We start from the raw sequence: 13,161 nt of genomic DNA, 5'->3' as shown, positions 1-13,161 counted from the left end.
TATTTAGGTCAGCAAGCAGAAGGAAAATGAGATGCAGAGAAACCCAGTTGTTACTTTCCCAATAAAAATCCAAGACTCCTTAGTGCAGTTGTCTTCTGCAAAGCTGAGATTTTACACATCAGCCTCCTAACTTAAAAAATACTTCAGGTAAGTATTTCTCTGCACTTCAATGATCCATCTGCTACTTTTGCATTTCCTGAAAGCCAGTATGTAGTGGCCACTAAACACAATTCTCATTTTTCAAGCCTTGACATCGTTACTTTAAGTGAAGCACAGACAAGATTTTGTGTGAAAACTGAAAGCCAAATGGCACAAGATGCCAGTCATAATCCAATAGAAACCACCTAAGTTACTCTGCAGCAGTCCTGCAGCTATATACATCTTGTAGACCAGTTGTGAGCCTATAATCAGGTTTTCCAGCTGGACCAGTTGTTTCTTGGGTGGCACTCTTCCAAAGAAGAGTGGCAGAGAAGCCGAGCAGACCTGCTTCCCCAAAGAGTTAGTGTGCAGGCAGTGTTGCCCTTACCTTCAATGCCCAGTCGGATCTTCTTGAGCCCCCTTTCCTTCAGGACTGATTTGGCCACGTCTCGATTTTCAATGTATTTGAAGAATCTGTACAACTTTGTGCTGTAAATAACTACAAATACACTTCAATGAGAAAAACATTTACACAAATATTAAACACACAAAAAATATCTTTTTCCATTGTTTTGCTTCATTATTTCTATTTCAGAACAGGAGGAAAGACTCCAGAACTCTTGAGAAGGCAGCTGAAGGCACTGTGAAATGGGTTGGTTGCAGAAGTCTTTCTCTATCCTTTTAGTCTGTTTTACACACTTGGGTTTTTTTCGTTGGGACCTATGAATGTGATAGGACAATTCACAGAGCAAATCACATTAGCTACTCCCAAAACCACCTCCACAAAAGAGACATCTCCATTTTTTTCCCTTTTTGATACAACTCCTGCAGACATTAAAACATCTTTCCATTCTGCTTGCCACGATACAAGGAGAGAGCTGCAAATCAGTTTCAGAAAACCCAGACTTGTGAAGCAGAACAAGAACAACAACTTTTAAATTTGGATTATAGCACCCTAAGAGAAGGGCCTAGAGCCATCAATCCTGAACAGCTGCAGAGATTCATATTGACTGGGAAGGGCACTCCATTCAGAGATGCTTTAACTCACCTATACACCAAACTGTGTGACTACCACACCACTAAGACACCTTTCTTTCACCTAAAAAACCTCTCTATTTTTTCTACCACAGTAAACATGACTCCTACCCATGTTTCTCATCAAGCTCTTTCTGAACAAGGATTTCTTTCTCTCTCATTGACTGACAATACCTTAATAATAAAAACGAGTTTCTCTTTTTTATTAGACTTGAACATAACATGGCACATACACTTCTGTGAAGCAAAACATTAATCAGAACTACCAAAACTAGGGAGTGTTTTTGTGAGGCATTAGGGGTGAGGTAAAGATTGATAACAGCACTTATCTACAAAAAAAGTTGAGTCAGCATATTTATTGCTACCTCTAGCTGTGGTGTGGTGGAAACAATGAGAACAGACTTACTTTGTGAATACTCCTCTCCCATTTGTGGAGGATACTCTTCGTCCCAGTCAACAACATCATCATCTGTCAGCACAACAATGTGGCATTCCCTCTCACCACTCTGGGCACTGGCTACCATTAAGGGGAGAATCATTTCTTCCAGGTAAAACTCAAATTGTTTGCGAGCACCATCGTTTGACAATTCATGCATGAGGGCACCTGGAACAAAATTTTAAGCATAGGCATATTTGAAAGCTTGGTAAAAAAAAAATGAAGGCAGGAGGAAGAAAAACAGTGGTTTATTTTGTAGCAAAAGATCAAAACTTTTCCAAATTAATATAATATTGGGCACACAGAGAAGTGACTTGGAGGAGACCTCCTGCATGTTTTACTGCTGCTCAGCATTTGATTAATTGTGTGCAAGACTCCTCTCAGGCTTCCTAAAAGAAAAGAGCAGAGCATGCAACCCACTTTTCTTAAGCAGTAGTTTAAAAACAAAGCCTCTCAAAGCCCTCCCAGCATGAGCTGCTATACCCTTCAGCTAAGGACAAAGTGCAGGAGAGTGTGACTCAGCAGGTGACCCTGGAGCCCCACAGCTCGGCCCTGTGCCATGCTCTGCCCCACACACACCCCACGGGACTGCAGGCACAGCCCAGCTCATCCAGATGTTGGCCACAGCCTCGGCTCTGCTCAGGGATGGAACAAGATGAAGACACTACACACTGAGAATCATGATATATAAGAGAAAGGACAGATTTTGCTCATGTAGTTCCAGACATGTTCCTTACCTCAATAAAGGATACAATCTGGAATTCACACACACACACCCTCCCCATATATTTGCTTAAGTTAGGCTAATTAAAATTATTCTCATAAATTCTGTACTTACTGAGATCTCTGCATTTAATAGTACTATACTCAAAAGAGATACACAGATAGTCACATGCTTCTCTCAATTCAGGAATAGATATTCCATCGGGACAGCGTATCACTCCAGTCTTGTAGTAATCCTACAGTAATACAGCAAACAAAAGAATGCCCTTCAACATTCACTGACAGAAACATTTCATCAGTTCATTTATGATGCTTTCTCCGCAAGCAGACGCTCCAAAAAATAAAAGACCAACCTATGTTAAATTTTGTGTATTTTATTGTCCTCCAATTTATCAGCTTTCTGAGCTGCTTTAACCTGTTATTTGACAGCTGTTAACACTGATCATTTTGGTGTGTGTACACTGTCTTTTATCTGTACTTCACTCAGCTTTTGCTATTCCAATTCTGTGGACAAAGCAGTACAGCATCTAAGAAGCCATTTTCTTCTCAGACTGAAGCTTACTGTTCTCCTATTGCCTGCAGGAAGTTAACTTCCAGTACTCTGATCTAATTTCAGCAGAAGGGCTGGATATATCTGAACTCGGTGAACTGGATGCATAGCAGGTGAGCAAATTTCTGGCAGGCAGTACTGTTTCAGTTCATTTCATGTCTGCTTTTGCTCTCCCTGATCTAGCAGAGCTTTCATATTGAGCATTTTTTCCCCCTCTCGAAAATAATACAGAAGTTCCGTCTCTTAATGTTCATAGTGCTTGTCCTAACAAGCACTTGCCCGTGGAAACTCACCAAAATAGCTCGAAACACAGTGGAACCAATTCCTTCAGCAACTTCATATTCCCCTTTTTCATTAGGACGTGTAAAGTTATGTTCTCTGCCTGATCCAAACATCCTGCTCAAGTAAAAAAGTCATTTGGTTAGAATTCCTTACTATGATTTCTGTTTTTTCTTTTATAAATTTGTAAAGTGTCAAAAATTCTAATGAAAAGGCAGAAAAACGCAGCCTGTTCCATCTGGTGTGTGTGTGTACTTGCTTCAGTGTGCTTTATATTCAGCAAGGCTACCAGAAAATAGAAAGGAAGGCAGTGTACGTCAGTAAAGTCCAGTTTCAGTCTTCAATCTTGTCAATATCATTTGATTAAAACAAAAATTAGACTAGGCCATTTCCTGCCACTGCCAAAGCAAACCCAAAACAAGCCTTCTCTCATGTCTGGGGGGTAACGTAGCAGCAGAACCAGCTTTGTTGTGGAGATCTCAATATTTAAAGACATTGGAGTTAGTTTAAGAAACAGAACTTAGTGTTCAGGTCCATGCAATCCACCTCAGCTTCATTTAAAAGATTTAGTTAATTCAGGAGTTAAGGTAACATTCTGATAGAAGATACCTGTCCTTAAGGAAAGCATGCACAGCGAATCTCTCCCCACTCAGCTGCAAGGGAAGTCAGACTTTGGAGAAAACCACAAGTTCCTGACCTTTTAAAATGCACCTCTGAACAGAATTTCCACAAATGTTATTCTGTGCTTGCAAAAAGTATCTACTCCTTGCTTTATTTACAAATATATGCTGATGGTAAAGCTTTGCTTTCATACTCATAGCCCACAGAAACAGGGTCTGTGTACTATGAGCACTGGCAATATAGAGAAGGAAGTAACTTTTCACATATGTTTTCTGACTACTCTTTGAGACAAGAAATAATATTTAGAAAAAAGACACTCTAACAGGATATAGGCTTAAACACAAACAATACATTTTTTAGTTACTTTTACCTCCTAGCACATACACATAACGTGTTCCTGCTTAGTGTCCCGTGAACTGACATTGGGAGAAAGGGAGTTTATAAATAACTTGTGCTTTAGTACAGTTTTTCCTTATTAACCTATTTTTGAAATTAGTAGAAGATAAAATAAGCTTGTTCCTTGAACTGATCCCAAAGTGAGAATAACTCAGCAAAACACACACAAAAATCTAGTGCATTAGCCAGCAGCACTTTACTCTGAGGCTGGATATGGGAAAGTATTTCAGCACTTAACTTCACACAGATCCAATCTCAGTTTGTTAGTATATATCTACACAGGTAGCAAACCTATATGAATGCCTTACATCAATGATATAATTCTATTAATTATTACTTCTGTGTAAAGACAATTAAACAGAGAAGCATTCTTTGCTTTCTCCATCTCTTCCCTGACTCCTCACAAAACAGGAAGTCAAGGTACTATTTATCTCACACAGTGGTGATTTAAACAGAGCAGAAATAGGTTAATTGTATCTATTACCTGTACCTTGGCAAACAGTTTTATAAGTACCTGTACTTTAAATATTACTATATCCTTATGGGCTGAGAAACATCCGTTTTAATCAAAAAGCCAAAACCCAAACAGACATAAGCCTTCCCCCCTTTGCTGTCAGTTTGTATGCACCACTCTTCATTCAGACAACTCCAAATCAGACAGTGTTTGCGCAAGCAAAGTACAGAATCTTTTCCCACCAAGTAAACACGTTAAATATGTTGCCCGTTATAGTTTATACAGAAAACTATTACATACATATTGTGGACTTTCATTCGACTATTGGGAGTGTTAGGTCTCTCTGCTGAGAGGCTCTAATCTGTAATACTATTCAATATTCCCCTGTCCAAAAGGCATTTCAGAAGGTGCTGAGGCACAGTATTGTCAGAGTAGACCCATTAAGCAAAATTAATTCCTTCAAGATCTTCCTCTTTGCTATTTTGAAAGTTATCATCTATACACAGTACTTTATTTTATGAATAAACTAGTTATGAAACCAAGAGATGGAATGAGGAAGACTCAATACCTAAGCAATGCCTGGCAAGAAAGAAGGAAATGAGTACATCATTAAATGTTAATTTACTTATGAACTCTTTTGTTTCTAGTTTATAGACATTCATTGTCATCTCTGCCAGAGATGACAGAGAACTTACATCTCATTTTTACTTAAAAGACCTTTGCAAACTGATAATATTAAACATTAACAGGTCAGCTGTAGCAATGAGTTCATCAGCTATTTAAACAGTTCTAGTATCTACAAAGCACTTAGGGCTCTCTTCTACACTTAGAGATTAAGGCAAAAAAGAAGATACAAACCTGCCCAACATTGTATTAGGTTGTGCAGTAAAGATAGAAGGATCTACAACAAATCTGGTGTTATCCACTATGAGTGTTACTCGTTCTGAAGTTCTTACATTCCGAGCTCCCTCTTTTCCATTTTCATACACAAATACCATTTCCCCACCAGCCTTGCAGCTTCCATCGGAACTTGACTGGCTACTGTTTCTGCTGCTGTTCCCCATGCTAACAACAGAACCATTAGGCGAAGTCTTCTGAGGTCGAGGGCTGCTTGGTCGAGATGAACTGTGATCCTTCTCTCGATCTGAAGTGGGGACGAGATCAAAGAAGAAAAACCAGGAAATTAGATTATAGATTTACACGAGGTCTATGCAGTTTGTGTCTTTCCAGATACAAAACATAGCAACTTGATAAGTTACGTACTAATTCTTTCAATGAGATCTATTCTAGTTAAAGAGACCTGCAAAAATAACTGTCCACGTGTGAGATCCTGGAGTTCCTACCCCTTAGAAAACAAAGCCACCTCACCTCCCCAAAGTCTTTACAAGAAAAATTTAACAACCTAATGTTGAAAAAAAACAACTCAATGTAATATAAAAGCTATGCCTCACAGTTGGTGTTTAGTGCTGTAGTACAAAGAAGCAAACCAAGTTTTGTCACTTAAACCCCCTTTCCTGTATTTCTAAATACCTAAACTCTACCAAGCAAAGCAGAAGTCAAATATCTCCTTTGAAAAATTAGATTGTTCTTGTGATTTGAACTGAAGAAGAGCATCACAAAGAAATGCACACTGCAGACTGAAGCAAAAAGTGTATCAAAAAAGGTACTCTCAGCCCAGGGCTCACGTAAGAAATTGGTATGTTGTGACATCAACAAATCATTCTTTTCATAATTTTCTTTTAACAAAATAATAATTAAGTTTAAGAATTTTAGTCCTAAAATGCTACAGATGTGAACACACCAGAATGATACTGTCTTGTTGGTGAAGTAACATTCCTGATGCATGGAGTGAGCTGAGATTCTGCTCTTTCATGGGATGAGTCACGAGATCTGTCACTTGATCTGCGTCTGTCCCTTGATCTCTCATGTCCACCACTTGCACCATGGAGGCTCATTTTTGTGTAGTCTATTCCTTTAGCAATACGAGATGAGGTGCTGGAAACAGAAATAAAAGAAATGTTCAGCACTTCAAAATTTCGGGAACATTATACAATGTTAAAGGCATTCACACTTATGTTTATATTTACAAACATGAATAATGACTTGGAACATTAAGTAGACAGCGAGAATTACCTGTTTATTGCTGTGTGATCTACAGAGACACTGTCTGATCAGTTGATCACTGAACTGATCACTGCCTGTGAAACTGCATTCACTGAACTCCCTTCCAGAACAGGCAAGCATTTTATTTTGGTTCTTACTGTTAAATTAAATGTTCCATCAAACCATGAAATTAAAAGTTAGAGGTCATTTTTTCCAGTGAAATCTGTTTTGGAAAACTCTTCCCAGAGTCCAGCTTTTAGTACTGACTTTATTTTTTTTTTTTTTGCAACTTGCCCTTTACAAAGTGGGGCAGCCTTAAAGTACTTGAGGCATCAAGACAATCCAGCTAAGGGCTTATTTCTGTGCATTCTTATAAATTTTCCATTACTCTTAAAAGGAACAATAGTAAGCATCCACAATCCAGACAGCAAACATATGAACTATATTACTGAAGCCAAGACCAATAGCCCTGTCAGTCCCAAGTAGGACATTTATTTTAAACCAGCACATTTTAATGCAACAGTTTAAGATTTTTCTTTAGACTGTGATTAGGTTACATGACATTCCTTAATTTAGGTACTGATGACATTTTTCAATTAACTATTAAGCCTACCAACAAAACCAGTCAGTTTCAAGATCTAGTACCTCCAGAAACTATCTAAAAATGAAGTATCAACTTGCAACACCTATGGTTGAATTTTACCAGAATTACTTATGCTTTTTATTTCTATACTTTAAGTCAGATAATTTTTATTTTAGGACAGTATAGATGTGTCTGTGTCCTTGTACTCCACTGGAATTCCTAAATCAGGTCCTCTGCTATTTGTCTTTCAAGTGTGGGCATGACAACATTCCTTATTTATGGGTTTAACTGAAGAATTTTCTGAAAGCCTCAGGTACTGGATAACCAAGACAGATGTCTGCTCAACTACAAGGTCTGACAGACAAAGAAGGGTCAAAATTCCCACAGGAGCCTCAGTGTTTCACTTGCCCACAGCCTGCAAATCCCATAGCTTTTACTAAGAGATCTTAATTATGACTGTTAGGAATGCTACAGGATTCAAGAACACAGAGACATAAGAATAATGACCTACCTAAGAAAAGGACAATTTTTTAAAGCATGAACTGTACGGGTAAGTTGAGCAGAATGTCCTCAAGTAGCTTAGCAGTAATGACAATTAAAAAAACAAAACAATGAAGAGTATCCAAAAAGTGAACACCAAGCATGACATGTTTCAGCTTCAGGTTTCTGTGACCAATAAGGAGATTAATATGAACTAAAAGGTTATGCTAAATCTTACGCAGTTTACATTGGCACAAAATAAATATTAGCAAAATGCAAAGAACAAGAAATGTACCTCTTAGCTAAGGAACACAGGCTTCTCCCCACCCTATCTGAATGAGGCAAGGATCTTGTATCTGATAAAGCGGAAGCTTAGTGCAGAGAGAATCTACTGCAATACTGTTTCCTGCCAAGCTTAAAATATGCTGCAATAAGACATGCATTTTTAGGATGTGAAGTCAGCCAAAGGTCTATTGAACAAGGTAGAACTGCAAGCCTTGCTTATGGCTGAAAATGCTCATATTTACAATCCAAGAATAAAGATGATCCAAGCACTTATTAAAAGGAAATAATTTTTCCCTCAGAACTTCCAATGCAATTCTGCATGTGTTAAGATGTACAGTGTTTCAGTGTGGCTAACACATCTCCTTCCTTGTTTTACTTCTCTATTAAAGTAAATTCTTTATTATCAAAGTGAAATGTACATAAGTTTGCAAAACGTGAGATCTGCAAGCCTTCCTTTCGCGAGCATCAATAACTCAGGAAAACTGTTGCACCCTTTTTATGTATAAGTGTGTGTATATATATATATATGGAAGAAAATACGTATGTGAAGAATATCTATCTCTCTACACATGCATACAAAACACAACCAACTGAAACCCAAGTCTGACCTCCGTTTAAACATGATGATGTTCACTGCAGCTACAGCTATTCCAAAGAAATGGTCATATATAGTTAAAGAAACCCTCAAGCCTCTGTATCTCATCTGCCCCTAAAGGGTTTGTATTTGCTCACTACCTACCTCACAAAGGAAGGGAGTGGATGGTACAGTCCTGTGACAAAATCTCAGAGCAAATCCTAATAAGCCACATGTGGTCAGGCCTTTGCAAGAGTAACACTTTAATCCTAGCCTTCATAATATTTCTAACCATGCTGTGAGAAACCAAAGTTTTGCAGGTGCCATATTTTATAGTATGAAAATGTATGACTCACTGTTTCTCAATAGGTAAAGCACTCCAGTTGCTTTTGGGAAGGGAAGCATATTAGAAAACGAAATTGAACCCCTGTAAGGACATGCAGGCTTATCACATGTTTTGGCAGACAACTAAAATATTATTCTTAATCCAGAAAACCATCTAAAGCCATATTAGCCTCTAAGTAGTGATTCAGAGTTCACACTGAAGTGGGGCGAGCCCTAGTTAATAATCTCTTTACAGGAGCTGAGAAAAACTGGTGCTACAGGAAGCAACACTGACTCAGCTGGCATCACACTTCCTCCTTAGTCACCTCTGAATAAAGGGCTAAACATGCTGGGCATGACTGTTTCAGCTGTACATCCCCAGTGTAAGAAATGGAGCTACATCTGCCTCGATATGTACAGCCAGTAAGTAAGCTGGGCTGGAGAGGTGCAGAGAGCACAGGTTAACGTGCCTCCTGCTGCCAACCAGTCAGCCCTTTGGAGCGTGGGCACATGAGCCATTAATTCAGCACACTGTGCTAGGAAAGAGGCAGAGGCCGCCAGCTGGAGAAGGACAGGAGCCTTAAATATTAAATCAGTTGTTTCTGAAACAGATACATTAGTAAATAACTTCAAAGAGCTGTTCAAATTGCAGCTGGACACACCATTCATTTTCTTGCTTCTATGTCTTACTTTCCCCCCTTTACTGTACAGACTAACGCTAACTGTAAGACTGGCACGTTATCTGTTAGCCAGCCAGAAAATGCAAACCAAAATTGCAAGATTCCCGAGACTTCAAACAGTTTGGCTTGAGATAGCACCACCTGAATCACGAATCTTCACTCATCTTAATAACAGCCATCTAAAATGTCAATCTTAAATCTCATCACTGTTGAGTCACAGTACGCACACACACGAAATATATTTCTTTGATCTTTTGGATATAAATCTGACAAAATCTGAAGTTCCATTTGTTCAACAGCATGTCTACTCAGATAAATACTAACACTGAAATATGACTTTGCTCTACAATAAACAAGACAACTAACATGAGCTTCATTAAAATTGAACAAAGAGAAAATAGAGAGGTGGGATCTAGCATGTCAGAAGAGACAGACACCTGCAATATTTCACTACAAGAACTGTGTCATGGAGCTACTTTATCAGTTCATCTAAAAAAGGAGCTCCATCTGTGGCCAGTACACAAGAAGACGATCCATGGCTTAAATTTTTCTGTAAAGAGGCTTTAGAAGAAGTTGCAAGTGTTCAAGGAAATGAAGACATCAGAACTACCAAATAATTTTTATTTCTTTGATAGAAGGACTTGATAATATCATTTTTTCTCCTCTAACAAAGTCATTGAGGGCAGGAGGTTGTTTCTGCAGGGAGATGCCAAACCCCTTCCCTTTATACCAGCAATAAGCAGAGCTACAAACGTGTCCCCAGTGATGCAGGGAAGCCAAACTGGCATTCACTAGGGAGTTCCACAGTTGTGTTGACACAGCTACCTATTGACACTAATGGAAAAATGACTGGCAAAACAGAGCTGCCCCATTTGCAAGAAGAGGAAAACTGTTAAGCAGTACTGTGGTTTACAGAAGCATCACACAGCCCAAATACGACACCAGGACTTCTCAAATCGCAGTGAACTGCTGATAATTAAAAGTGCCAGGAAACCACTGGGCTCATGCAGCACCTGGCTGCCATACATTAGTCTGTAATTTCAGCTTCCAACAGTCAATGGTGCTCTGCACAGTGCATTACTCTGAACCTCCAAGAAAGTCATTATGGTTTCAGATCTCTATCTCACTTTGAAAAGAAGTATATGTAATACCAACTTCCAATTAATTTCCCAGCTGATGCCCACCAGCTGCCCTCTGTGCTGTGGAACCCATGGACAATGACTGAGGCACATCACCAGCCTATAAGCAAAATTTTCTCCTGCATGCTTAATAACACAGTGCATTTAATTTAAAACTATAAGAGAGAAAAACATCTCAACATTTTAAACCCACAGCCCCATTTTCGCACTCACTAAAGCTGGAAAAAGCCCCGTATAAGTAGACCACAAAGTTTATAACGGAAAGGTAAAAGAGTCTCGCCTTAACAATTACTTTCCTACAGGAGAAAAGAAACAAAACTCGATCCTATGAATACTGGTATATTTAGAGAATCTTCACAAATTCGATACACAGTTTTTCCCTGCTCCAAAGGAACATTGGGACTCTACCACTGAACCCATTCAAGAACTCTAAGTCAGTGATAGAATTGATTTCCCCCCTCAGTCAGGGATCAAGGAAGCTCTGCCTTTGTAAAGGGAAGAAGCATTTTCTTTCAAAGCAGCCTCTTCACAAAGAAAACCAAATAAGCTCAAGGTTTTATTTATGCATTTAAAATGATGTAAAGGAGGAAAGAGAGTACCATTAAAATGGTACACTTGTCATATTGGCATGCTTTCTGTTTTTGCAGTAAGAGGACAGTTGTTTTTAAAGAACGTAAATGCTCTTCAATTTAATGATGCTTTGGAATCATCTGTTTGTCTTTATACATAACACATTTCTCTGAATATATTGCTAATGATTAAAAGAAGTCATTAAACTGAATTAATTTTACTGCCAAAACAATTAGCATGTATTCCAATACAGAAACTTCATATGCATCCTACTGAACGTTGCCAATAAACATAGTTGTTTTATAAAACCATTCTTGTCCACACAGACTTCTGGTGCTAAACTAATATACTTACTGCCCTCAAACCCACCTTAAAACCTTATCTAAATTAAAAGGATGTAGCAGTGGAATATTATCCAAGATTTGTACTCATTTTTCCTTCCTTTATCTTCTAAAACTTACACTAACCCACTCTTCTTAAAATACAAACTTAGATCCAATCCTTTCCTCAGATGATTCACATAATCCGCACTTGTAGCATAGGGATATAGAGCTTTATCCATACAAAAAGCTACAATGCTGTAAAGGATTTAGAAGAAAAGAAATCTGTTCTGCTCATATTGCTAGGACTTACACAATGACAATGCTTATGCCCCTCTTCCTCCCCCTGAAGTCTGTTCTTTGTCAGCAGACATTTCAATTGACCAGTGCACACAAAGGACAGTACTTTTCCTCATTCTTCTCTAGAATAATACCCACAGATTATTACTGTTAACAGATACGCACCTTCCTCTTGTATTTATCAGGGAGGAAGCACAAAAGCATGGAAATAATTTTGAAATCAGAGCACAAAGGAATTCTGTTCCTTCCAAGAAGGCAGCTTTGAAAGCCAGATCAGCATCCTTTGGCATTACTTGTTAAGTTCAGCATATTTGGTATTTCCATAATTTCTTCAATAGTTCACTGCACCATCAGCGAGCCTTACTTTTTCCTCCATCATCTTCCCCTCAAGGATAAGAGATTGTAGCTATACAGTCCATTAAGTGTTCAAAAGACGTAAACCCCTCTAGATATTAATTCAATTCCATTTCTCACAGTCACTGACTCAGCCATGCGTAGTGCGATCCTGACGTCTGACCTCGCAGCCTCCTGTGAGCTGAATTCATACTTGCTGTTCCCCCATCCCTCCGCAGCCATTGGGTACGGTACGGCGAGTGACAGGCAAGTGGGGAGGGGAGAGGAGGGGAGCCTGTGAGAGGAGGAGAGCTGCTCTGTACCGTGCCAAGTACCATCTGCGAAGCTATTTCTAGTCCTGCCAGCTCGTTGGGTTTCAGCACACAAACACCACATCTGAAAAGGTTATTGCTAACTTTTCTCTTGTCACATCTCTCGTTTCTGGCGGTGATCATTCAAGACAGACAAATCCCTGCAAGTTTTAGGGGATGGTGAATTTGTTCATGTGAAGTCTGTCTGGATTAATATTTAAAATGAATTCACCTTTCATAGAGTTCATATCCAGGTACAGCAATAGCCTTTTGACAATAAGGCAGCATAGTTTCCATTTTTTAACTACAAACGTCCCTTTTCCAGCAAGTCTAAGCCAGCAAAAACGGTACTACGCTTTGTAACAATCATTAGTATATAATTATACCACTCAGTATGTTTACTGGTCAGAAATCAGTTCACAGAGTCCTGATGTAGTGCATCTTCACATCAATAGGTCATCAAATTCTTGACAAAAGTCACAAAGCACATTACTACATGTGTGGAAATGTTAAAGTCTTCAAAATCA

General features: G+C 38.8%; 1 protein-coding gene across 3 annotated transcripts in view; it reads right to left on the bottom strand.

Moving 5' to 3' along the window:
• Positions 1-13,161, bottom strand: part of BTBD10 (BTB domain containing 10) — a 28,492-nt gene that overhangs the window by 1,927 nt on the left and 13,404 nt on the right. For all 3 annotated transcript variants that reach the window (XM_062000533.1, XM_062000531.1, XM_062000532.1), the window contains 6 exons: positions 6,434-6,627; positions 5,491-5,776; positions 3,176-3,278; positions 2,448-2,568; positions 1,580-1,777; positions 527-637 (listed from right to left, as the gene is read on the bottom strand). In XM_062000533.1, the coding sequence (XP_061856517.1) occupies positions 527-637; positions 1,580-1,777; positions 2,448-2,568; positions 3,176-3,278; positions 5,491-5,776; positions 6,434-6,587 (973 nt within the window). In that variant the 5' untranslated portion in view covers positions 6,588-6,627. The remainder of the gene's footprint in view (positions 1-526; positions 638-1,579; positions 1,778-2,447; positions 2,569-3,175; positions 3,279-5,490; positions 5,777-6,433; positions 6,628-13,161) is intronic.

This window comes from Colius striatus, chromosome 7, assembly GCF_028858725.1.
Source record: "Colius striatus isolate bColStr4 chromosome 7, bColStr4.1.hap1, whole genome shotgun sequence".
NCBI lineage: Eukaryota > Metazoa > Chordata > Aves > Coliiformes > Coliidae > Colius > Colius striatus.
The sequence above is the reverse complement of the archived record's forward strand: the minus strand, read 5'-3'. Positions and strand labels throughout refer to the sequence as shown.